Here is a 27,019-nt window from a genome sequence, read left to right as displayed (position 1 = left end):
GCCATCGATCCACGGTTTCTGGTTAGGAAATGTTTTAATTGTCACAGTGGGTACAACATCTCCGATGCACTTGCTAAAAAAACTTGCTCACCGAGTCAGCGTATACATCAATGTTGTTGTCTGAGGCTATCTGGAACATTTCCCAGTTCACGTGATTTAAGCAATCCTGAATCGTGGAATCCGATTGGTCAGACCAGCGTTGGACAGACCTGTGCACGGGCGTTTCCTGTTTTAGTTTCTGTCTATAGCCTGGGAGCAACAAAATGGAGTCATGGTCAGATTTGTGAGAGGCAGGGCAGTGGAGGGCTTTGTATGCATCGCGGAAGTTAGAGTAGCAATGATCCAAAAATGCTAGCAGCCTGTGTCGCGCATTCGATATGCTGATAGAATTTAGGAAGTCTCGTTCTCAGGTTAACTTTGTTAAAATACCCAGCTACAATAAATGCAGCCTCAGGATGTATGGTTTCCAGTTTACATAGAGTCAAGTGAAATTCTTTCAGGGCCAACGAGGTAGCTGCTTGGGGGGATATACACGGCTGTGACTATAATCAAAGCGAATTCTCTTGGAAGATAATGCGGTCAGCATTTGATTGTAACGAATTGTAGGTCAGGTGAACAAAAGGACTTAAGTTCCTGTATGTTGTGATTACACCATGAGTTGTTAATCATAAGGCATACACCCCCGCCCTTCTTCTTACTGGAGAGATGTCTGTTTCTGTTGGCGCGATGCGTGAAGAAACCGGTTGGCTACCGTCTGACAACATATCCCGAGTGAGCCATGTTTCCGTGAAACAGAGAATGTTACAATCTCTGTCTCTCTGGAAGGCAACTCGTGCCCTAATTTCGTCCACCTGGTTATCTAGAGATTGGATATTGGCGAGTAATATGCTCGGGAGTGGTGGATGGTGTGCTCGATTTCTGAGTCTGACCAGTAGGCCGCTCTTTCTGCCTCTCCTGTGGCGACCGTGTTGTTTTGTGTCGGCCTCTGGGATAAGATCCCATGTCCAGGGTGGAGGTCCAAACAAAGGATCCGCTTCGGGAAAGTTGTATTCCAGGTCATAACGTTGGTAAGTTGTCATCGCTTTTATATCCAATAGTTCTTCCCGGCTGTATGTAATAACACTTAAGATTTCCTGGGCTAACAGTGTAAGAAATAATGCATAAAAAAAACAACTGCATAGTTTACTAAGGACTTGAAGCGAGGCGGCCATCTTTGCTGGCGCCAATGTTTGTATTGGTAGTAGTATGAGTTCGGGTTATCCCGGTACATTGTTTAGCTTGCTAGCTACATGTCTGAACAAAAGACTCTACTTCAGACAGATTATTACATGACCCATCAAATTAGCCAGGTGTGTCTGGAGGAGATTACGGCCATCTATTATATTTTAATGAATATGTGTACATGTCTAGACAATAGTGACCCATCCACTTAGCTAGATGTGGCTGGTGGATGGTTATAGCATTTCCTTCACATGACTCATCAATTTAGACAAGTGTGTCTGGTAAGCGTCATCAAATAATCAAATATTTATACAACATTTTTTTTTCTGGACGCTTCTGTTGATATTGCTACTATGCAAGTAACCACTTCACTGTATCGTTTACACCTTCTGTAGCCTGTGCATGTGACAAATAAACTTAGATTTGATATAGTGTTTGTTTACCACATGGCCTCAAGTGAATCCTTAAAGAGATTTTTTATTTATTTATTTTATTTCACCTTTATTTAACCAGGTAGGCAAGTTGAGAACAAGTTCTCATTTACAATTGCGACCTGGCCAAGATAAAGCAAAGCAGTTCGACAACATACAAAAACAGAGTTACACATGGAGTAAAACAACATACAATCAATGATGCAGTAGAAAAAAATAAGACTATATACAATGTGAGCAAATGATGTGAGATAATGGAGGTAAAGGCAAAAAAATGCCATGGTGGCAAAGTAAATAAAGTATGGCAAGAAAAACACTGGAATGGTAGATTTGTAGTTTGAAGAAAGTTCAAAGTTAAAATATAAATAATATGGTGCAAAGGAGCAAAATAAATAAAATAAATACAGTAGGGGAAAAGGTAGTAGTTTGGGCTCAATTAAAGATGGGCTATGTACAGGTGCAGAGATCTGTGAGCTGCTCTGACAGCTGGTGCTTAAAGCTAGTGAGGGAGATAAGTGTTTCCAGTTTTAGAGATTTTTGTAGTTCGTTCCAGTCATTGGCAGCTGAGAACTGGAAGGAGAGACGACCAAAGGAGGAGTTGGCTTTAGGGGTGACCAGAGAGATATACCTGCTGGAGCGCGTGCTACAGGTGGGTGCTGCTATGGTGACCAGTGAGCGGAGATAAGGGGGAACTTTACCTAGCAGGGTCTTGTAGATGACCTGGAGCCAATGTGTTTGGCGACGATTTTGAAGTGAAGGCCAGCCAACGAGAGCATACAGGTCGCAGTGGTGGGTTGTATATGGGGCTTTGGTGACAAAACGGATGGCACTGTGATAGACTGCATCCAGCTTGTTGAGTAGGGTATTGGATGCTATTTTGTAAATGACATCGCCGAAGTAGATGATTCGTAGGATGGTCAGTTTTACGAGGGTATGTTTGGCAGCATGAGTGAAGGATGCTTTGTTGCGAAATAGGAAGCCAATTCTAGATTTCACTTTGGATTGGAGATGATTGATGTGAGTCTGGAAGGAGAGTTTACAGTCTAACCAGACACCTAGGTATTTGTAGTTGTCCACAAATTCTAAGTTAGAACCGTCCAGAGAAGTTATGCTGGATGGGCGGGCAGGTGCAGGCAGCGATCGGTTGAAGAGCATGCATTTAGTTTTACTTGTGTTTAGGAGCAGTTGGAGACCACGGAAGGAGAGTTGAATGGCATTGAAGCTCGTCTGGAGGGTTGTTAACACAGTGTCCAAAGAAGGGCCAGAAGTATACAGAATGGTGTCGTCTGCGTAGAGGTGGATCAGAGATTCACCAGCAGCAAGAGCGACATCATTTATGTATACAGAGAAAAGAGTTGGCCCAAGAATTGAACCCTGTGGTACTCCCATAGAGACTGCCAGAGGTCCAGACAGTAGGCCCTCCGATTTGACACACTGAACTCTGTCAGAGAAGTAGTTGGTGAACCAGGCGACGCAATCGTTTGAGAAACCAAGGTGGATGGGTGGGGCTAAGGCTTAAGAGGGTGTGAACGATGCTGAAAAGGGGTGTAGATAAGGAAGAGCTCTCCAGTAGGTGTACCAAAACATAAAATGTACATTTTCTCAAAAGTGGGGTTACAAGTTTATCAACTTTCAAAGCATAATTACTTTTCCGTTGTTCCTCAACTGCAGTATATGATATACAAGTCTCTACTTTTTCCAATGTAAAAAAAACACAATTTAAAATGTGGCTACATAAGACCGAATTGAGGCGGTCAATTCACATTTCATTGAATTCCCTATTTCTTAGTCAATGGTAGTTATATGTTTGGTTCCAATTGGATGTTGGGTACTATATTTATTGAATATTATGTGAATCCTAAAACTTAAACTGTCCAATTTTTGGGTGCAATCAAATGGCAACTAAATTTCAACAAAATATAGTTGCATGAATGCTAATCTTATCTGTTTGTAACTCCAGAAATGATTTCATAACAATCTGAGATGGTGGGTGTCATGGCTTGCTGAAATGACATGGAATGACTCTTTATTATATTTCGATGCCATGGTATGAAATGCAGAATCTTAATGACTCCATCACTTCCTTTTTCACCAGCTCTGTGCAAGACCTGTGGAGACAGCATGCAGATGTGGAGGTACTAGACATTTTGAAGTTGTGCCATCTCTAAGAGTTTCCTGATGGTCTGAGAGGAGGCACAAAGCGTATCCTGTAAATGTCTCCATTAATCTGGTCTCTTGTTGTAATACAGAAAAACAGAATGGCATGGATTATTGTTTGTCAGTCATTGGCAATGTTATATTGTTCAACTAGGCTGTTGGCCTAAGCTTGCAGCATGATAATCAATTTGACAAAAACTTCCGAGAGAATGTTGTGTGGAAATCAGTGCTCTGACGAAAATATACAGTAGTTCTGTCTGTGTTCTAAGGACTACATGCATGAGGTGATGGCAGAGTGGAGAAGGTGTGAGCTGGACGTGCTGCTCTGTCCCATGATGGGTCCCGCCTACAACCATAACTACCCTGGGAAACTCACCAGTACCCATCTCTCCTCTCTCTGATCTCTTATCAAATGGAATATAGATTTAACTAGCGCTCTGATTATTTTTTTTTACAAAGCTTGTTGTATTTTTGCAGTCATGACCATTTTTTAAAAATGTAGAATCACCAGTTGGAATTGTTATGAATTCACCTGCTTTATTGAACTATGGGTGGATGGATTATTGACTCAGACCCCCTGCCCCAACCCTTCTCTCTTTTCAGGTGCGCTGTCCTACACCATTATCTACAATCTCCTTAACTTCCCTGCTGGGGTGGTCCCTGTCTCCACGGTAACAGCAGAGGACGAGGAGGAACTCAGGCACTACAAGGGCAACTATGGGGACCTCTTGGACAAGCTCTACAGAAAGGTACAGTCAAAGTCACAAACGCACTCTTCCTCTTAAAATATTTACAGGATATTTAGCTATTTCCAAACTTATTTCCTTCTTACCACCATCCTGACTGAAGTGGCCATTTTGTCCATGCCAGATGTCACAACCTGTAGCCTAACCGGTGAATCTTAGCCTGTAGTTCCATTGTAACCAGTAGATGGAAGCAGAGGCCTGTCCTGATTACTGGGTTGGAGTTCAGGCCACTGGGCCTGTATTCAAAAAGCATCTCAGAGTAGTAGTGCTGATCTAGGATCAACACCCCCCAATCCATATCATTGTATATATTATTTTCTAAAAAGGAAAACTGATCCTATACCAGCACTCCTATTGAGATTATTTCTGATTACGGTCCCTAGTCAACATGCGTTTGGTTGGGACTGACCGTTTGTGTGTTTTTACAGGCGGTGACTGGTGGAGAGGGGCTGCCGGTGGCCGTACAGTGTGTGGCCCTACCCTGGCAGGACGAACTCTGTCTGCACTTCATGAGAGAGGTGGAGAGGCTGTTCAGAGAGAAGAAGAAGAAATGAGAGAGAGAGATGGATGTACTAAGAGGTGGAGAGAGGGATAAGTTCAGTCTAGGGACAGAAAGAATGGTAAAAAGGACCTGTTCAATCAAGCCGTTAAAATAATCAATATAAGGAAAAGTCACTGGATTGCTGAAGTAGTAAAAGGAATATATAACATTATTCTTATGCTGTAAGGTAACTTGAATAGGGTCCCCTGGCCCAAATAATCGTAATTGTCCTCAGAAAGCAGGTTGGAGGAAGGACTGATCCAAGTGCACAGAGAAACACAAATGGCTGTTCCTTGGCTGCTAACAGTTCACCTGACCTCAAATAGGGATACAAATACATACATATTTTCTTACACACTCAAGAAAATTGGAAAATTCTGTTTACCTCAGTCGATTTAAAAAAATAAAAAAATTTAAAAAAACGCACCAATGAAATATGAAATGACTTGGTATTTTAAAATTATACTCAAATTATGCACTTATTATATAGGAAAATGTATCTAAATATACAGTGTCTGTGATTTTCATGTCTCAAATTAAAAAACTTTGTTAATATATCCCTCTATGTAGTGTCGTTTGTCTGCATGGTTTAGGAATGAGAACATTCATCATGGATTTCTCCCCTTGAGGTCAAGTGTCTACCAAACGTGACACCTAAAAGCATTACATTGCAGTGCATATCCGAGATATAATATGGTCACTTATGTACTTTTCAATACATGCTGCAATTTTAATACAGAAGGAAAGTTTATGATCAAAGACGACACTTTAAAATTGCGTCAATCTGAATGATTGCTGTGTGTTGACCATCATTTATTCATCCAATACCATCGATCGTGATCTTGTCCATTAGTGGGCTGTGCGAATTAACCCAGAACAATAGTAACAGTCTCTGCCACTCTCCTCCTCAGTCAATCACTAACATTCCGATTCCTTTAATATCTCAGCCAATGTACCATGAACAGGCACAACAACATTAAGGGGGTAGAAGTTGTGCAGCTGGCGTATTGCTATCATCAGACGCTCTGGAAAATGACGACACCGTCTGTCTCGGTTACTCAGACAATCGTATTGGACATGTCTAATGAGGAAATGGCGTTTACTGTATATACAGGTAGCTGCCAAAATAAAGGAAATACTTGAGTAAATGAGCGATACAAAGTATATTGAAAGCAGGTGCTTCCAAACAGGTGTGGTTCCTGACTTAATTAAGCAATTAAAACAACCCATCAATGCTTAGAGTCATGTGTGAAAATGCCCATCTCAGTGACTTTGAAAGAGGGGTCTCAAAGGAGCATAGGGGGTATAAGTGTGTATGTGTCTGTCACCAGGTCCAATTGAACACTTATGGGAGATTCTGGAGGGGCGCCTGAGGATTTTCAACCACCATCAACAAAACACCAAATTATGTATTTTTTCATAGAAGAATGGTGTCGCATCTGGATAAGTCTCTCTGGATAAGAGCGTCTGCTAAATGACTTAAATGTAAATGTAATGCATCCCTCCAGTAGAGTTACAGACACTTGTAGAATATATGCCGAGGCGCTTTGAAGCTATTCTGGCGGCTCATGGTGGCCCAACGCCCTATTAAGACACGTCCTGTTGGTGTTTCCTTTATTTATTTGTGTTTTTTTTATATTTAAAAATGTATACCCCTTTTTTCTCCCCAATTTCGTGGTATCCATTTGGTAGTTACAGTCCTGTCCCATCGCTGCAACTCCCGTACAGACTCGGGAGAGTCCCCTAACCCGGACTACACTGGGCCAATTGTGCGCCGCCCCATGGGTCTCTCGGTCGCAGCCAGCCTGGATTCGAACCAGGATCTCTAGTGGCACAGCTAGCACTTAGATGCAGTGCCTTAGACCACTGCGCCGCTCGGGAGGCGTGTTTCCTTTATTTTGTCAGTTACCTGTACCTCTTCTTCCGATTTTCTTGGCTTTTCCTCATCTGTATTTCTGCTACCGCATCTCTCTGTTTGGCCCTTCTAGAGTTCTGCTGTCCTCTCTCTTACACTGTGTTTTTGCTTCACCTCTACCTCTTTTTCTCTTGCCCCTTTCTGCCATAGCTCTCCTACTTCTACCTCTCTCCCTTTCCACCTTGGCTTCCCCTCTCTTCTATATTCCCTTCTCTTATTTCTCTCCCCTTTACCCCTTGCTCTTTCCCTCATAGTCCCTCCTCAATTTTTACCCTCTTCTCTCCTCTCTCCATCTTGGTGCCACAGATGAGTAGCACAGATCATTTTCCCTGTGAGTGATTACTGCATCGCCTCAATAACAGGACATATCTTTAGCGCAGCAATAGATAAGGGGGACCTAATGACACATAGCGTTTCCATTGGCGTGGCCAGCGCGCTGCGGCCGCCGCGTATTGTGATTACCCCCCCTAGTATATTGTAAATATGTGTTTTCGTTTTTACATAAATTTACATTTTTTTAAACTCTCCTGGGATGGGAGGCCATTAGGGGGACAATGCATTTTGTTTTTCCATCATCGTGGTGCATTCCTATTCTCTTTGCTATTCCATTATTGAATATGAAATCATATCTGTTAGACTGAGGTAGACACATTAGGCAGGCGAGGAGGAGAGTGTAGATTGAGAGGTAAGGTTATTAGTGTTATCTGTGTCAGAGAGAGATTCTGGCTGTTTCATTCTGTCAGGGAGCATTAAGCAGTAAGAGGCGGAGGGGAGGAGGGGGTGGGGGTCTCCGGTCTCTTCAGAGGAATGCAAATCCCTACAGTAACAGTGTGACACACTCGTTCTTGCGCTCTCACTCTTTGTCGGTCTCTAACACAGCATTAAGTGTTCTCCTTATTTTATTTCACCTTTTATTTTAAGAGTCATGCTGAGACCAAGGCCTCTTTCACAAATGAGCCCTGTATGCATATAAAATGCTTGATTTTCAAACTAATCAGGATGATGTCATTGTTCAATAACGTTAGCTGATTGTAGTTCTGACTTGTGTTTTAGTAAGACTATATTAGGACCGCCTCAGTTTCAGCACAACTTTTTTTTCAATCTCAGCAGGGCTAATTCTACGTTTTAGATGGTACAAGGAAGACGCAAACCGGATGTCATTGTTTTCAATGAGAGCGCAACGGTAAATGCCGTTGAGGCTGGTGGTGAATGCCGTCGGCCACCACACTAGACGGGACTTGCTGCCAGAGTTCCAATATTTCAACTTTTGCCGTCTGCTGTGGTGTTTCCTACCAGATGTTTGATTTGCGCTGATTGTTTACTGAAATCACCGTAGCAACGCATACGGTCGTGCTGGCTTGCAGTCACCCTCTTTCTTGCTTTCTTGTCCCGCTATGCTGACTGGTATGACAGTTTTTGCGTCCCTCGTCTAAACGCAGCATTAGATTGAAAGAGGTTGTGCTGAGACCGAGGCTTCACTAAAATGGACACTGTACTCCTGAGGAGTTTTCAGAGTTAGAGCTCAACACTCGACTGCAGATTTACCTGGCTCCAGACCAAGAAAACAGAACATAACAGAACATAACAGGCCATCTGACAGGGAACCTCTACCAGTGCCTCTAGCAGGGACCTTTTATGTTCCAGCTCATTGGTAGGAAGTCCAAACACCTCATTTACAGAAATCTCAGGCTATGAGATCAGGTACTTTAAAAGCCATCCCAACCCATTCACACCCCGTTCGGGTGCAAACAAATAAAAATACGATATTGCCCAACTAAACTAGGATGATTCTGTCTTAATGTGCCATTTCAGGGACCAAGGAGCCCCTTGGTCGTTATAGTGCCGTAGACTCTCAGGTAGTAATGTCTGTCGCAACACGACTCTTGCCTTCCAGATGATCAAAGTCACGAGTTCTGCCTCTGAGACCTGAAAGCCACTTCCAAAGGAATATTGGATGGAGTGAGATTGGCAGCTTTCAGGACTTTGGTCCATTTCATCCGCCATTACTCCCAAATAGGAAGAGCCAGCATGTGGAGAGATGGAGGGAGGAGAGGAATCAGAGATTACCAGACAGCTCATACAGGTGTACATGGAGTCGCTCAAGTAGCGTACAGGAGCCCTTTTCAATACACCAGCCCACGCACAGTGCTTCTTGCATGGAGGCTGGGATCTCTGAGGTATATGCTCACCAATTTCTCTATGACAGGATTAGCCAAGAGCTCTGAATGATTTCCTCCAATTCTGTGACTCAACAATTCCGTGATCCAGGTTCTAGCGGCTTTAAGAGCCGCTATCCCAACTTTGAAAAGCTTACCCTCTGGACAAGGGACACTCTGGGTATTTTTTTTTTTTTCGAGATGGTTCCGCTTCCCTTTTTCTGCTGCTTTCAGGCATTCATCAACCCCCCCCCCCTTTCCTCTCCCTCCTTTCCCTCTCTCCATCCCTCTCTTCTCACTACCTCACCATCTCTTTCCCCTCTTGTACATCTGCTGCGTTGAGTCATTTTTCTTCCTTTCTTTCCTCTGGTGGCTCGCTTGGCCCACGGCCCTTATAGCCAAATTGGTTTACATTGGGGAGATAAATGCACTGCAAATGCGCTTAAACACGTACAGTCAAAAATGCAGACAGTGCGTGTCAGGATTAGCACCGAAGTCAGGGGGAGAAAGGAGAGCGTCTCGGCTGCACAAAGCTGGGGAGCCGCTAGCGAAGCCTGCAGCTACAGGCCGTCTCATCCACTTTTCAGAAGAAAGAGAGAAGGATTTAGCATTTGCATGCAAGTCTGTAATTCCAGGAATTATAGGAACTTGTCGGCCAACAATCAAACTCCTTACGCTGTATTGTGAAAGTATTGTTTCACACGGGTGAGCAGACCTGGGAGTTACTATACGCCGCAGGTGGAAGGAGTCTTGGAGTTGGCCTAGTAGCTGGTCTAGGATCAGTTTCCCTGGTCTTGGTGATGCTCTATAGGGGAATTAGTAGCAGCCCATACCCTGACCTAGGGATAGTTTGGGATTTTGGCTTCCCCAAAGTCAGAAACTTGTGGATACCATTTTTATGTATCTGTGCGGTTTGAAGGAAGTTGCTAACTAGCGTTAGCATTTAGTTACTGTTGCTAACTATCATGCTAGCTGTTCCTGTAGACCAATCATTGCGCTAACACTAGTTAGCATTCGCTCGCGAAACTACCTCTAACTTCCTTCACACTGGACGCAGATACATAAACATGGTACAATCCAAAAGTATCCCTTTAACCACAAAGTGGTTATTACCTAATCTTAATAGGAATGGGCATGTGTAATCGAGTGCTTGAGTACTCGAACGAATTTCAAAACCATCCACAACCAGAGATTTTTTTTTTTTTATGCTGTAATACTATTTGTGTGATTTTATTTCAGAACTCTTGTCAAAATAAAAAATGTGTTATATTGAGATGGAGTGGGTTAACTATCACAATACAACTTATTTATTTAGTGATTCACTTTGCAGAAATCGCTCCGCCATTTCTTGGTTGCTAAATTTAGAATAGTTTGGCAAATCTTTGTTTATGTGACAAAACAAGCAAGTATAGTGTAGTAGAGAATCATTGTACCATCTACACTGCTTTGAAATATATTTTCCATACCCATAATATTGTATTTCAGCTGTTTTAGGTGTATAGCGGGAAGTTTGCACTATCAACATGGCGGCCAAAACGCAGCGAGGTTTGGAAGTGTTTTGATCAAACTGATGAAACCCATGTGTAATGCAAACTATGCAATATCAAGCTCTCCTTTTCACAGCACAACTAGCTTCATTAGGACGCATATGCTTGCCAAGCATAAAGAAACGTTCTTGGAGTGGGACAAGCGAAACCAATCTCTCATGACATCTTTTGCCACTGCAAAGCACATAGCTGCTCGGCTCTGGCGCGGTCAAACAGCTCATTGCAGTTTCAATGAATGATTCTCAAATGGCACTTGTTTTTATTGACTGAATATGTATGTTATGTATGTGTGTGTGTGTGTGTGTGTGTGTGTGTGTGTGTGTGTGTGTGTGTGTGTGTGTGTGTGTGGAAATTTCAGTTCATATTTAATTACTTAACCTACCTTTACATAGTCCTTTTCATTCCTATTATAAGGCTTCTACAAGCAGAGGTTGCTGCCTTTTTTTTATGATTGTGTTCAATATAACCAATTGATATTAGTTTCAACATGAATTTTAAATGGATCTTGCTGATTTTTTTAATATTTTTATTTTTATTGAACTGAATATACAGTTGAAGTCGGAAGTTTACATACACCTTAGCTAACTTCATTTAAACTCAGTTTTTCACAATTCCTGACATTTAATCCTAGTAAATATTCTCTGCCTTAGGTCAGTTAGGATCACCACATTATTTGAAGAATGTGAAATGTCAGAATAATAGTAGAGAGAATGATTGATTTATTTCAGCTTTTATTTCTTTCATCACATTCCCAGTGGGTCAGAAGTTTACATGCACTCAATTAGTATTTGGTTGCATTGCCTTTAAATTGTTTAAATTGGGTCAAACGTTTCTGGTAGCCTTCCACAAGCTTCCCACAATAAGTTGGGTGAATTTTGGCCCATTCCTCCTGATAGAGCTGGTGTAACTGAGTCAGGTTTGTAGGCCTCCTTGCTCGCACACACTTTTTCAGTTCTGCCCACACATTTTCTATAGGATTGAGGTCAGGGCTTTGTGATGGCCACTCCAATACCTTGACTTTGTTGTCCTTAAGCCATTTTGTCACAACTTTGGAAGTATGCTTGGGGTCATTGTCCATTTGGAAGACTCATTTGCGACCAAGCTTTAACTTCCTGACTGATTTCTTGAGATGTTGCTTCAATATATCCACATAATTTCCCCCCCCTCATGATGCCATCTATTTTGTGAAGTGGACCAGTCCCTCCTACAGCAAAGCACCCTCACAACATGATGCTGCCACCCCTGTGCTTCACAGTTGGGATGGTGTTCTTCGGCTTGCAAGCTTCCCCCTTTTTCCTCCAAACATAACGATGGTCATTATGGCCAAACAGTTATATTTTTGTTTTTTCCTCAGACCAGAGGGCATTTCTCCAAAAAGTACAATCTTTGTCCCCATGTGCAGTTGCAAACCATAGTCTTGCTTTTTTATGGTGGTTTTGGAGCAGTGGCTTCTTCCTTGCTGAGCGGGCTTTCAGGCTATGTCGATATAGGACTCGTTTTACTGTGGATATAGATACTTTTGTACATGTTTCCTCCAGCATCTTCACAAGGTCCTTTGCTCTTGTTCTGGGATTGATTTGCACTTTTGGCACCAAAGTACGTTCATCTCTAGGAGACAGAACGCGTCTCCTTCCTGAGCGGTATTTCTGAGGTTTTGGCTGATTTTCTTTAGATTTTTCCATGATATCAAGCAAAGAGGCACTGAGTTTAAGTATATGTCCTAACCGACTTGCCAAAACTATAGTTTGTTAACAAGACATTTGTGGAGTGGTTGAAAAACAAGTTTTAATGACTCCAACCTAAGTGTATGTAAACTTCCGACGTCAACTGTGTATGGGGCAATTAGGATCTCTAATGGTTATGATAATTTGGACATTGTTGTGCACTGTTGACATATAAATAAATGCGCCATTTTGTTTCCAGTGCGGGCCTTGTGTTCAAGTACTCTGAAAAAAAAAATGTGGGTAGGCTACTGCAGGGGTTCCCAAACTTTTTCACTCAGGCCCCCCTTCCACACCCCCCTGTCCCACAGTTTGGGAACCACTGGGCTCCTGGAACTGTGAAATGATTTAAAATGCCTATCCCTAAACCTTAACCCTTCATAGTTCTTACATCCTTGAAGTCATCATTTTGACAAGGCGCGTATCATATTTTGATGTTCCAAAATCCGTTGGATATAAACGTTGACTATCAACCTGAGCTTGTTAGGAAGTCAGGATGCAAATTAATTAAGTTTGCGTTGTGAGATGTGCTGAGAGTCGGCGTCAGATCCTAACCAAGCTAGCAAAGAACTTTCCTGTCGTGGTCCCTTAAGGTTCTCCTTTGGTTATTTCAAATATAACTTCTCCACAACATTCTGGGAACCAAAATGTGTTTGCTGACTAAGACGTAATGACCCTAGATGAATGCGTAAGTCATTTGTGGGATTGTGTCATAACAAAAGGGGTGTGGATTTGGATAGTTCTCCTTGTTTAACACTATATCACTGTTGTAGAGAGAGGTTAATTGGCAAAGTGCTCAATGCAAATATAGACCCAGTCCTGGCGGAGGGAGAGTGGGTGGTGCTGAATGGAGCATCGCTAACCTTTGACCCCTGTCATGGTGGCGTTTTTCTCAGATTCTCAGCGGCGAACAAGGAGAAGTAAGTCAGTGAAGTAATCCTGTGGTCATGGCTGTGGGTCCATTCACCATGAATAATAAAGTCATATATGAACTATTCATGTCATTGTCTTCTATGTACTCTAGTCAGATGCAGTAGCACAACCCATCAAGTAAACAACGTAGTTGAGTAAATGAAACTCAAACCACCTACAGTCGATGAGTTATTAACTCAGCCCATGTAATCTATCGCTACTTTCCCGAGTCGACCAAACATCACTGATTTTACTGGAGAGATCACTGGATTATTCAGACGGCAATAGAGCTCAGACGGCTACATGTATGAAGCAATTTCTCGTTCAACACATTTTTTTTTTTCTTCCTATTACATGCCTGATTGACGTGAGATAATATTTGATGAATATGCCGTTGTCCTACACTGTGTAATTTAAATAGTATATATTAGAGCAATACGGCTATACACCTGCAAAACCTACTGTAGGGCACTTGGACATCAAAGTGAATAAGGACAACTTTGCAACGTCAAATGCGGTCAGTCACAGAGTAAAACAGCCTTGAAATGTAAAACGTACAGTTCTTTACAGCTCGACACAAGGGAATAATGTTCTACTGCAAGTCAAGGTTCTCAGGGCGCTGCTCTTCACCTGATGTTGTTCCTCATTGTGAGGACACCACCATGCCCGCCTCCTCCCTGTCCGGTAGCGTCAGTGTAGCAACCCTCAGCATGCACAGCCAGTGGTGGTGTTGGTGTGCGCATGTGTAACTTCCCAAAGAGACCGTAGTCCTTCACCCAGCAGCCCTCCTCCTTCCCCTCATCCCCTCTATCCCACCCCTCCCTCCGTATCCACGCCTCTAGACCTCCCAACACAATGCCCCAGCACAGCCTGAGCACACCCAATATCATAGTGCACCATTCATTCAATCATTGTTTCCCCCCCCCCCCCCCTCTTTCACCCCCTTCATGGGCCTACTAAAGGTTTTAGCTGGGCAGAGGAGGGCTGTCACCCAGGGAACCTTAGCCCATTGATGAAGTGACAGGCGCTGCCAGAATATGATCCTAATCCTGTTTCCAGCATTATCTTAGCCCGCTGGCATGGCAATTCCTCCACACATTCTCCGAGCTGTCAACGATGAAAATCCCTCTAATAGCGCATTGCCCAGATACACATCAAAGAGCTCCTGGAAACCTTCCTTCAGTGGCTTAGCAGCGCCGTAGACACACAAGCACACACATACATGATCTCACACACACGCAAAAGTGTGCACGCACACAAACAAGTGTGTGTACACACGCACACAGCGTTCACATGAACCATTTCGCACACAACTCACAATATGCAAAATTGTGTACACGCGCAAACCCCATTGGTTGACAACATAATCATACAGGCTTGAACATCTTTTAAACCCGATATTTCTATGCCAGGATTTTTTATATCAACAAATGATGTTTAATGACATAGCTAGGACGTTGTTTTTTTCTTCCTTCAAATAATTATTTTGTACACTAACTTGATAGCCTTCAGTTAAAACTGGATAGAGAGATTTCTGATTGTATGGGTTGTTGAGGGAGTGAGAGACAGAAAGGGAGAGAGGGACCAGAGAGAACAGGTGTCTGAACTTTGCTGACTCTAGGAACCTTTTTCAGTTCTATTTCATCTTGTTCTATTCTTACTTAATCCATCGATATCCCAACCCAACTTAATCTTATTATGGCAAAGCATTCTGTTTCGGTGTAGCCGAACCTCGGATGACAGGGCCGAGAAGGGGAGTGGGGGATTGGGGACTCTTTAGAGCCTGACACTGCTTCAGTCATTTCATTTAGGATTAGTTACTCTGCATTCGGTGAACAAGTGGCAGGGGCTGTGTGTGTGTGTGTGTGTGTGTGTGGACATGTTTAACTATACTTGTGGGGACCAGAAGTAAACAAACAAAAAAATATTAGACATTCTGTTAGTTCCCACAGGGTCAAATGCTATTTCTAGGGGGGTTAAGGTTAGATTTAGTCTTGGGGTTAGAATTGGGTTCATGGTTAGTAGCTAGGGTTAAGTTTTGTGGTTAATGGTTTAGGGAAAATTGGATTTTGAATGGGACTGAATTGTGTGTCCCCAAAAGGTTAGTTATATGAGACTTCGTGTGTGTACTGTTTGGCATGAATGTCCTTAAACAGGGACTTCAGTGCTCTGTACATAGGCGTTGGGTGATGGAAACAATTCCTACTTTTTAAAACTTTTAGAAATACGTTTTTGTAAGACTGTGTGTGCACACATCTGCAGGAGCATGCCAGTGTGTTCATCTGTGTGTTTGTTTGTTTTCTGTAGGCCAGGTTCCCTGCTGTGATAGTGATTTCACACTGCAGGGTGGTGGGAGGTGGGTGAAGCCTCCTGCTGTGTGATCCTCAATGGTTCAGGAGTTGTTCTGGTAGTCTGGTGAGCCACTCTGACTTAGCTGCTCCACCAGGTAGCCACCCATGGTCCCAAAGCTCTGGTAAGTACGGTAGCCCTAAAGGGCAAACTACACACAAATATAAACGCAACATGCATGTAATATAAACGCAACAAGCGTTGGTCCCATGTTTCATGAATTGAAATAAAAGATCCCAGAAATGTTCCATACGCACAAAAAGCTTATTTCTCTCAAATGTTGTCCACAAATTTGTTTACATCCCTGTTAATAAGCATTGTATCCTTTGTCAAGATAATCCCTTCACCTGACAGGTGTGGAATATCAAGAAGCTAAACCACATGGTCATTACACAGGTGCACCTTGTGCCGGGGACACTAAAAGGCCACTCTAAAATGTGCAGTTTTGTCATGCAACACAATGCCACAGATGTCTCAAGTTTTGAGGGAGTGTGCAATTGTCATGCTGACTGCAGGAATGTCCACCAGAGCTGTTTCCAGATAATTTAATGTTCATTTCTGTACCATAAGCGGCCTCATCGTTTAAAAAAAATGTGGCCGTATGTCCAACTGGCCTCACAACTGCAGACCACGACCGCAGCCTAGGACATCCACATGCGGATTTTTCAACTGCGAGATCGTCAGAGGGGGGAGGGCGGGGTGCTGAAGAGTATTTCTGTTTGTAATAAAGCCCTTTTGTGGGAAAGAACTCATTCTGATTGGCTGGGCCTGGCTCCCCAGTGGGTGGGCCTATGCCTTCCCCACCCATGGCTGCCCCCCTGCCCAGTCATGTGAAATCCATAGATTAGGGCCTAATGAAATTATTTAAATTGACTTATTTCCTTATACGAACTGTAACTCAGCAAAATGTTTGAAGTTGTTCCATGTTGCGTTTATATTTTTGTTCAGTATAGTTCTCAAAACACAAGTAAAAAAAATAGAAGGCTTACACATGTAAACATGCAAATTGTCTCTGTTGCCTGTGATGTATTCACAACATAATTATTCATAAATTATATTGCATGATTTTAATTATCGTCTAAAATAATAATCTCATTCACCAATCGATCTTCATACATGTGGTTTATTCCCTTGCATTTTAACAGATAAATTACTCACATTTAAGTAAACAATTGAGAAATACATGTCTGGGATCTACAATGATAAAATACATACAGCATTGGCCTGGGTGCCAGTGTGTTTCTGCTTAAGTCAATAACACCATTTTTTTTGTCACTGTCTTGACTCCGTAAAGATGTAGCGCTCTTAAACGCATGCAGAAACGACCTGGTACCCAGGCGAACATAACATAGCTAGATTAAACGGATTCATATTTGAACGTCGCTCTGTTCCCACCGTAGACTATAATCTTTACCCCAGCAGGTATTGGCTCATTCTACTGTAGGTCCTTTGCATAAAGCCACAATGGAACAATTCAAAAATAGCTTGAATGTTTCCTGTTTAAGTCCTCGACACAAAAGGAGACACCGATTTATACTCCCTAACCAAGCAGATGGGATGGGAACAAACAAGGAGGAATATTTACAGTACAATGTGGAATAAATTCTTGCAGGTGGGATGTAGCTCTTTAACAGGAAGTACCATCCATCTGCCAAGTGCAGGGCATTGTGGGATTTGTAGGGCCAGTCTGTGCTGTTGTAAATCATTGAATGGGTTTGATCTGAGGCTGGAATCTTGGTTCATTCTTTGTGCAGTTGTAATCCTTGTCTCAGGATGCATGCAAAGCTCATCTTTAATATTACTGTCACTCTCGTCAGCTCTAGTGTTGAGATCATCAGATACTGTAAACCGTCATGCATTTGCCCCAGTATGAGATGACGGCTTTGTGATATAGGAGTGTTGCTTTGAGTTCTCTGATCCACATGGTTTGGTGGGTAGCAGTAGTGAGATTGGACTGGGTCTATGCATCTAACCTGCGAGGGGTCAAATAAGCAGTGTCCAGTAGTGTATTGATCTAATGTCCAGTCCCAGTGTCCAAAACTGATGCAGTGTCTATAATGTCCAGTCAGTGAAGATGTCAGTAGAAGGAGTCGTAATGTCTGGCTGCGTCCTTGGTAGCTGCCCTGCACTGGGGGGGGGGGGGGGGGGGGGGGGGGGGGGTCAGGTCAGTTGGGTAGTGTGTCCAGGCCCAGGGAGGCTGCGTGCTGCTTGGCCCTCAGACGCAGGTTCTCGATGCTGGTGGTCTTGCTGTTGAGGCTGGGCATGCTGCCCGGAGGAGCCTGGAGACCTGCCAGGGGGCTGTTCCACACCTGCTGGGCCTGGGACATGGACTGGTAGTAGGATTGGCAGGGCAGAGAGCTCAGGGGGGAGGGCATGTTGACGTTCATGCCTAGGTAGGGCAGGGAGGAGGGGGTACCCATGTCGAAGGAGGGGTAGTGGACCATGTTGTTGGTGGCGGCCATGTGCTGGCGGAACTGCTCCTGCAGGCGGAAGAGGCTGAGGGGGGACGAGGCGTAGGAGCCCTGGGACAGACCACTGCTGCCCATGCCACCACTGGAGGAAGGGAGGGAGGGAGAGCCCAGGGGAGAGTCTGATGATGAGAGAGGGAGAAGAAGATTTTGGTTTTAGTTAGGTCAAAAGATAATTGTAAACCGGGTAGTTTGGGTCCTGGTTGCTGATTTGGCTGAAACAGCATTTCAGCACCTAGGGGTTCGTGGTATATAACCAATATACCATAGCTAAGGATTGTATCCAGGTACTCCGCTTTGTGTTGTGCATAAAGAACAGCCCTTAGCTGTGGTATATTTAAGCAATAAGGCCAGAGGGGCTGTGGTATATTTAAGCAATAAGGCCAGAGGGGCTGTGGTATATGGCCAATATACCACGGCTAAGGGCTGTTCTTACACGCAACGCAACGCGGAGTGCCTGGACACAGCCATTAGCCGTGGTATATTGGACATATATCACAAATCCTAGAGGTGCCTTATTGCTATATAAACTGGTTACCAATGTAATTGGAGCAGTAAAAATAAATGCTTTGTCATACCTGTGGTATACGGTCTGATATACTACAGCTGTCAGCCAATCACCATTCAGGGCTTGAACCATCCAGTTTATAATGGCCAATTTTCCACACCCATTTGGTCTTTCTTGCATAAATAACCACCACTGTTTATGTATTGTTTTGTGTTTGTTGCAAAGACTATTAAAAGACAATTCTGTTTTGTAAGCTGGCTCAGTCTCTATGTAAAGGCCCAATATCTGTGACTGTGATAGAGGAATTCACACCTGATGTGGGGCTGAGGCGTTTGCAGGACGGAGAGCCGCCTCCCGGCTGCAGCCCTGCATCCCCCTGCTGCATCTGCCCCTGAAGCTGCTGCTGCGTTTCCTCCTGCAGCCTCTCCCTCCTCAGCTCTTCCTCTCCCTCACCGTTGTCTTCGGCGGCCGACTCGCTGTCTGAGGGCTCCGGGGAGGTGACGTTCACCTCCACGTTCATCTCTGCAGGCTGGGGCTGCATCGACTCCAAGAGGGAGGAGGAAGTGGAGGAGGAGGGAGGTGGAGGGCTCTGGGTGGAGGGCACACTTGTGGTGGAGGTGTCCTTGGTCTTGACATCCTCCTTGTCAACCCCCTCTCCGTTGGCCTCCTTCTGTTTCTGGAGCTGTTCCTTCTGGAGGCTGCGCTGCTTCTTGCGGAACTTGGCGCGGCGGTTTTTGAACCACACCTGGTGAGAGGAAGGATTTCAGTTGTTTTACAGTACTATTTAATCTCAGATTATCTTTTGGCTGAAATGTATTGCTACAAAAACTGTAATTCTCTATAATAGCCAAGGCTTCTGATAATGTCAATATTGGTAATTTTGATTTTATATACAGTACCAGTCAAAAGTTTGGAGACACCTACCCATTCAAGGGTTTTTCTTTATTTTTACTATTTTCTACATTGTAGAATAATAGTGAAAACATCAAAACTATTAAATAACACATATGGAATCATGTAGTAACTAAAAAAGTGTTAAACAAATATAAAATATATTTATATTTGAGATTCTTCAAAGTAGCCACCCTTTGCCTTGATATTAGCTTTGCAAACTCTTGGCATTCTCTCAACCAGCTTCACCTGGAATGCTTTTCCAACAGTCTTCAAGGAGTTCCCACATATGCTGAGCACATGTTGGCTGCTTTTCCTTTACTCTGGGGTCCAACTCATCCCAAACCATGTCAATTTGGTTGAGTTCGGATGATTGTGGAGGCCAGGTCATCTGATGCGGCACTACATCACTCTCCTTCTTGGTCAAATAGCCCTTACATAGCCTGGAGGTGTGTTGGGTCATTGTCCTGTTGAAAAACAAATGATAGTCCCACTAAGTGCAAACCAGATGTGATGGCGTATCGCTGCCATCACATGGTAGCCATGCTAGTTGAGTGCACCTTGAATTCTAAATAAATAACTGACAGTTTCACCAGCAAAGCACCATCACACCTCCTCCTCCATGCTTCACGCTGGGATCTACACATGCAGAGATCATCTGTTCACCTACTGTCTCACAAAGACACCGCGGTTGGAACCAAAAGTCTCAAATTTGGACTCATCAGACCAAAGGACAGATTTCCACCAGTCTAATGTCCATTGCTTGTGTTTATTGGCCCAAGCAAGTCTCTTCTTCTTAGTTTCCTTTAATAGGGGTTTCTTTGTAGCAATTGGACCATTAAGGCCTGATTCATGCAGTATCCTCTTAACAGTTGATGTTGAGATGTGTCTGTTACTTGAACTCTGAAGCATTTATTTGGGCTGCAATTTCTTAGGTGCAGTTAACTCTAATGAACTTATCTTCTGCAGCAGAGGTAACTCTGGGTCTTCCTTTCCTGTGGCGGTCCTCATGAGAGCCAGTTTCATCATAGCGCTTGATGGTTTTTGCGACTACACTTGAATACATTTTTTAAGTTCTTGAAATGTTCCATATTGACTGACCTTCGTGTCTTAAAGTAATGATGGACTGTTGTTTCTCTTTGCTTATTTGAGCCGTTCTTGCCATAATATGGACTTGGTCTTTTACCAAATAGGGCTATCTTCTGTATAACACCCCTACCTTGTCATAACACAACTGATTGGCTCAAAACGCATTAAGGAAAGAAATTACACAAATTAACTTTTAACAAGGCACACCTGTTAATTGAAATGCATTCCAGGTGACTACATGAAGCTGGTTGAGAGAATGCCAAGAGTGTGCAAAGCTGTCATCAAGGCAAAGGGTGGCTACTTTGAAGAATCTCAAATATAAAATATAAAACACTTTTTTTGGCTACTACATGATTCCATGTGTGTTATTTCATAGTTAGAATATCTTGACTATTATTCTACAATGTAGAAAATAGTAAAATAAAGAAAAACCCTTGAATGAGTAGGTATGTCCAAACTTTTGACTGGTACTGTACATCTTTGATGCATCCAATGTGTATATTGTTGATTCTTACAAATATAATTTGAACTAATAACACATTTACTTCTACACTGAACAAAAATATAAACACAACATGCAACAATTTCAAAGATTTTACTGAGTTACAGTTCATATAAGGAAATCAGTCAATTTAAATAAATTCATTGGGCCCAATCTATGGATTTCACATGACTGGTAATACTGATATGCATCTGTTGGTCACAGATGCCTTAAAAGAAAGGTAGGGGCGTGGAACAGAAAACCAGTATCTGGTATGGCCACCATTTGCCTCATGTTGCGCGACACATCTCCTTCGCATAGAGTTGATCGGGCTGTTGATTGTGGCTTGTGGAATGTTCTCCCACTTCTCATCAATGGCTGTGCGAAGTTGCTGGATATTGGCGGGAACTGGAGCACGCTGTCATACACGGTGATCCAGAGCATCCCAAACATGCTCAATGGTTGACATGTCTGGTGAGTATGCTGGCCATGGAAAAACTGGGATATTTTCAGCTTCCAGGAATTGTGTACAGATCCTTGAGACATGGGGCCGTGCATTATCATGCTAAAACATGAGTTGATGGCAGCGGGTGAATGGCACGACAACGGGCCTCGGGATCTCGTCACGGTATCTCTGTGCATTTAAATTGCCATCGATAAAATGCAATTGAGTTCATTGTCCGTAGCTTATGCCTGCTCATACCTTAATCACACCGCCAGCATGGGTCACACTGTTCACAACGTTGACATCAACAATCTGCTTGCCCACATGACACCATACACGCTATCTGCCATCTGCCCGGTACAGTTGAAACCGGGATTCATCCCTGAAGAGCATACTTCTCCAGCATGCCAGTGGCCATCGAAGGTGAGCATTTGCCTACTGAAGTTGGTTACGACGCCAAACTGCAGTCAGGTCAAGACTCTGGTGAGGACAATGAGCTCACAGATGAGCTTCCCTGAGACGGTTTCTGACAGTTTGTGCAGAAATTCTTCGGTTGTGCAAACCCACAGTTTCATCAGCTGTCCTGGTGGCCTGAAGGTAAAGAAGCCGGATGTGGAGGTCCTGGGCTAGCGTGGTTACACGTGGGCTGCGGTTGTGAGGCCGGTTGGAGGTACTGCCAAATTCTCTAAAACGACTTTGGAGGCCGGCTTATGGTAGAGAAATGAACATTAAATGATCTGGCAACATCTCTGGTGGACATTCCTGCAGTCAGCATGCCAATTGATCGCTCCCTCAAAACTGTGACAAAACTGCACATTTTAGAGTTGCCTTTTATTGTCCTCATCACAAGGTGCACCTGTGTAATGATCTTGCTGTTTAATCAGCTTCTTGATATGCCACACCTGTCAGGTGGACGGATTATCTTGGCAAATGAGAAATGCTCACTAACAGGGATGTACACAAATTTGTGCACAATTTGAGCGAAATATGGTTTATGTGAGTATGAAACATTTCTGGGATCTTTTGTTTCAGCTAATGAAACATGAGACCAACATTTCACATGTTGCGTTTATATTTTTGTCCAGTATATATTGCTCTTCCTGTCTGCAGAACTCAAAATCATCCACTAGTCATCGCCAGAAAAAAATGTATCTTCCCAAGACCGACATCATTGGAGATCTTTGGTATGGGCCTTGATATGTTTCTCCAGGAATGAAGAGGATTAAGTAAATATCGCTCTTTATCATCCTCGCTCCCACTCACTCCACCCCAGAAGTATTTATAGTGGAAATATTTCCTTTCTTTTGACTCCGTAGTATCCTCACCTGTACACGGGCCTCTGGTAGGTTGGTGCACATGGCCAGGCGCTCACGCATCACCACGTCAGGGTAGTGGGTCTTCTGGAAGGTCTTTTCCAAGGCCTCCAGCTGCTGGGCAGTGAAGGCTGTGCGACTGCGCCGCTGCTTTCGGTGCTGGGAGCCATACCGGGCCTCGAGGATGATGTCTTGAAATGTGCAGCCGTTGAAGGAAAAGAGACAGGGCCAATTTAATTGAGAGTCTGCCTCTGAATATGGATTTAAGTAGATGCTTCAATTTATTGTGTAAGACACTAGTTCAAGAGCCCTTTAACACAAGGGCAACAGACTTGTCCATCACATAGCATTAGCCTAATTGTATTGCAAATATTTCTGAATTACGGACAGATTTAAGATATATATTCAGAAAATGTGCAACCAGTTCTTACCAGCCAGCCTCTCTGCCAGGGTGAGCGCGTGCACGGACGGCCGGTAGTCAGGGGCGTGCTGGGCCTGCTGCGCCGCCTGCTGGTGGAGGTTGTACATGGCGCTTAGCGAGTTCATGGCGTGGAGAGAATATCCATTCACTCCGTAGTGTTGCATGGCTGCCGTCAACTTAAAAAATAAAAAAAAATAAAAAAAAGTGGGAAAAGTTGATGTTTATGGGCATTTGTGAGTACACAAGTTTGAGGTTAAATGTAGCTACAAGTCGAACAATGTATTGTTATTGTTGAATTATAGCCTAAAACCATAGTGTAATATTAGTGTGGATTGATAAGGGCTATAGTCTTGTTAATAGCCTGTAGATGTAGATTAATAGATCATTCAAAGATCAAGTAGGCTTAAGTTATTATCAACTATTTTTATTATATCTTCATTTTCTATTTCCATACATTTTATTACAACTATTTCGCCTATCAAAAGCTGATTTCTAATACCTTTAATTGGGCACCTGCATTTGGACATGATCCAATATTGCATCAGCTATTATATGGCTATAACTGTCAATATTTGTAGTTGTAAAGATTAAAGCTGAGAGTGAGACATTATAATGTAATGGCATTGAGAAGCCAAGCCAGCCACTAACCCTAACCCTCTGTTCCCACGCAAAGCTCGCTATTTAACCAGCCTGTCCCAAGAGAGTTCCCCCTCCACTAAAGCCCCAGGGCCTGTATGAAATAATTAGCCTATTCTCCTGTGTTATCGCAACATTAATGCTGATATTGATATTCATTATTTGTATGTCGCACTTGACGTTGTGCCTGAAAGCAAAGCGACGTGGGCCTACTAAATAGGCAAAATATAGAGTCCCTACAGCACTAGCTGAAGTTAAAAACGTCAACGGAAAACTACACAATAATCAGAAATTAATCGGGTACTTTGCTCTGAAAAATCACACAAAAGCAAATAACTTGGCGTGACAAGCAGTCTAAATTATTAAATTCTATAACGTTTTCATTAAGAGTCCTATTAATTGCAGACTTATTGTCATATCCATGTGTAGCAAATTAGCGCGTTTAATAGCCTAGCTAATTTGTATTTACACATAGATTACGATCAAATTATCCAAGCCTACGACATAAATCTAAAATTTGTCAGTGCGTTGAGAATGTAATCGCAAACTGCTCATAAAACAAGTCACGACGAATCATGTTAATTTTTGCTATTATTTGTATTATTTATTTATTAAGACAAGTTGGCCTAGCTTCATATGCGTGCATATTGCGTTCATAATGTGGAATACTGACTGCAATGTTGTTATTTTAAGAATAATCATTTTAAGTAGGCCTGCAATAATATTTGTCTGAATATCATTTCAACCCTTCAAATATGTGGATTCGCCTGTTATGGATCTATTTATTTGCTATATTTAGCAGTCTTGCACTATGTCCAAAAGATCATATAGCCTACGGTATTTTATTGTATATGCTCTTGGGAATGAAAGCCCTGAGGGTGACAGCGGGAATGTGGAGGCTGACACAACAATAATCTAAATACAGTAGCCTAAATGATAGTGTCAGACCCCTATCACGTTAACATTTCATCTTGTCCTTCATAATGCAGAAATGTAGAATGTATGAAGTGAAATTATTAAAATTGGTAATTAAAGTTGAAAATAATAATAATAATAATAGTAATTGAACGCTTATAACCTGATAGGCCTATATACGTTATATCGATATCATCCATATTTTCACTTTCATATATTGTCAGCAAATGCAGGAGCATGAACATTTATCAAGATCTAACAATATCTGAATGTTTGAATGCTGCAAATCTTGATTTGTCAGTTATGATGGAAGCCTATAGGCTACCTATTATATATTGACAAATGTTCTGCCATGCCAATAATACAGTAGTGTAATGACAAGGTAGTTTCAGACACATTTACATGGATTATCATAGGCCTAAAATACAGCCTATACTAGATAAGGCTTGCTTTTAACTGTAATGTATTTGATAAAACATTATTTAAAATTACAATAAAATGAGTTACAATAAACTGGAATATGCCATAGCCCACAGGTCAAGGAATCTGTTTTTTTCTGTATTCGCTAGCGAGTCTTTGCCAGCCAGCCATGAGGGAACACTTTACATTGGCCTGGACGGGGAGAGAATGTGCATGGCTAAATATTTACTTATCTCCCTGAGTGTTTGAGTTAAATGGGAGCCGTTTCTCCCGATCTTTGGCTGCTCGCGTCCCACTGCCCGGAGGCTTGCTGTGGCGGGGAGATGTATGAGGGCTCTTCAGTGAAATATGGTGATCCCCAGTTGGCTACCCCGTCTAATGTAGGTGCAAATAGGTTTCAAATGCTAGGCTATTTCATTTGTCATCCGTTCTGACACGTGAAAGGTGTGCGTGTGTGTGATTAATAATGTCAATTTTTGAATATGACAGTTCATCTTCCTATAAGTGCCATTGCCTGTAGCCTACATATGGTTTACAATTGGTTTGAGAATGTTTAAATATTAATATCTCCATGTGGAGAGAGTCAGTTAGCCTTGGGTATCTGATTTAAGCCTCATTATGCTAATTGCCGTGGATGTATATGTTCTACCCCAGACACTGAAGAGGCCTATCGCCCAGGGGCCGCCGATATGTCTGTACAAGCGACACACTCCTCTTTGTGCATGCACCCCTGATTCAAGTTATGCCCAAACCTACGCTAATATACATGGATCATTTAATAAACTATTCATGAGATTAACATTTCATAAAATAATGTTGACATTTAAGCTAAGTTTAGGCGTTTCCATTTATAATAAATGCATTTTCGTAAGACTACAACAATATTTTGCTCCAAGGTTTAAATTGTTCAGATATTTTGACAGGCACACTTAAGAATGGTACTTTTCTAGCATGGTCCATCGCTGATTTGTTTTACTGATGCATGCTCTTCAGAAAGTTCTTACCTCTTGCACACGCCGCTCCTGGGGGTCTTTGAGTGGTGTAGCCTATGTCCGGCTGTTTTCAAATGGAATATTAGCTTTCAAAGTATCACCTCGTGTGTTTACTTATCAATTCCGTGCCGTTTAGTCCTGCATACTCATTTTTGAACTAGTGTCCAAACTCCTCAAAGCGCTGTCTTCTTTCAGGAATACAGTAGTCCGTTTTCAGTGCGCGGTGCTCTCGCTCTCCTGTCGTTCTCCCGAGTGTGGAAGAATCCGGAGTACTGCCATATATCAGGCTCGCGCACGAGGTAAGGGCTTTAAAGAACTCGAGCGCCCGGTGAGGTCATGCAAGATTTCAAATGGTTTTTTGCTGTGCCAATCAAAAGAGGTTACTTCTACTCCTGTCTTTCTCATGACTGATTTACATTTCATTTCTGAATCCATGTCTGGACATGAATGTTAGCGTAATATTATAAAGAAAAAACATGCGGTGTATGTGGATCTGTGATAATTAAAAGTCTTAATTTAGAATACTGACATTGGCAAGGTATTGTCATATTTACTCTATCAAATATCGAAACGATCAAATGGTGTTGTGAGTATTTTCATCCTCTTAACTTGTAGGGCCATTGCTGTATGGGTCGTTCCACGAAATGCGTGCCCTTTGCGCCCCTTTTATATTTTAAGTAGAAATTGTGCACCAATTTGGAATTTTCAACGTGTATTGTATTCAATGAAGTGCCCTTTAATATA

At 42.7% G+C, this 27,019-nt stretch overlaps 2 protein-coding genes across 2 annotated transcripts in view; one reads left to right on the top strand and one right to left on the bottom strand.

Moving 5' to 3' along the window:
* LOC115158024 (vitamin D3 hydroxylase-associated protein) overlaps window positions 1–5,500 on the top strand; it is a 33,904-nt gene extending 28,404 nt beyond the window's left edge. Inside the window, exons 12-15 of the mRNA XM_029706479.1 lie at window positions 3,748–3,787; window positions 4,079–4,187; window positions 4,413–4,558; window positions 4,984–5,500. Of these exons, the coding sequence (XP_029562339.1) occupies window positions 3,748–3,787; window positions 4,079–4,187; window positions 4,413–4,558; window positions 4,984–5,109 (421 nt within the window). The 3' untranslated portion in view covers window positions 5,110–5,500. The remainder of the gene's footprint in view (window positions 1–3,747; window positions 3,788–4,078; window positions 4,188–4,412; window positions 4,559–4,983) is intronic.
* A 12,347-nt stretch (window positions 5,501–17,847) lies between these two features.
* On the bottom strand, window positions 17,848–26,614 carry LOC115158023 (diencephalon/mesencephalon homeobox protein 1-B). The gene is made up of 5 exons (XM_029706478.1): window positions 26,288–26,614; window positions 23,323–23,488; window positions 22,904–23,082; window positions 18,985–19,417; window positions 17,848–18,286 (listed from the first exon to the last, which is right to left on the bottom strand). Exons 2-5 carry the CDS (start codon window positions 23,474–23,476, stop codon window positions 17,862–17,864), a joined length of 1,191 nt encoding a protein of 396 aa, XP_029562338.1. The 5' UTR covers window positions 23,477–23,488; window positions 26,288–26,614; the 3' UTR covers window positions 17,848–17,861.
* Window positions 26,615–27,019: the final 405 nt, after the last annotated feature.

Source organism: Salmo trutta, chromosome 22, assembly GCF_901001165.1.
Source record: "Salmo trutta chromosome 22, fSalTru1.1, whole genome shotgun sequence".
NCBI classification, from domain to species: domain Eukaryota; kingdom Metazoa; phylum Chordata; class Actinopteri; order Salmoniformes; family Salmonidae; genus Salmo; species Salmo trutta.
Note: the sequence above shows the minus strand (reverse complement) of the source record. Positions and strands in the feature narration are given on the sequence as shown.

Excerpts from the sequence above, each read along its gene's own strand:
- LOC115158023 (XM_029706478.1), bottom strand. The coding sequence starts at position 23,476 with ATGCAACACTACGGAGTGAATGGATATTCTCTCCACGCCATGAACTCG. Across the intron at positions 23,083-23,322 it reads CCTGGCAGAGAGGCTGGCTG|ACATCATCCTCGAGGCCCGG; the intron begins GTAAGAACTGGT and ends GCACATTTCAAG. Across the intron at positions 19,418-22,903 it reads TACCAGAGGCCCGTGTACAG|GTGTGGTTCAAAAACCGCCG; the intron begins GTGAGGATACTA and ends TCCTCTCACCAG.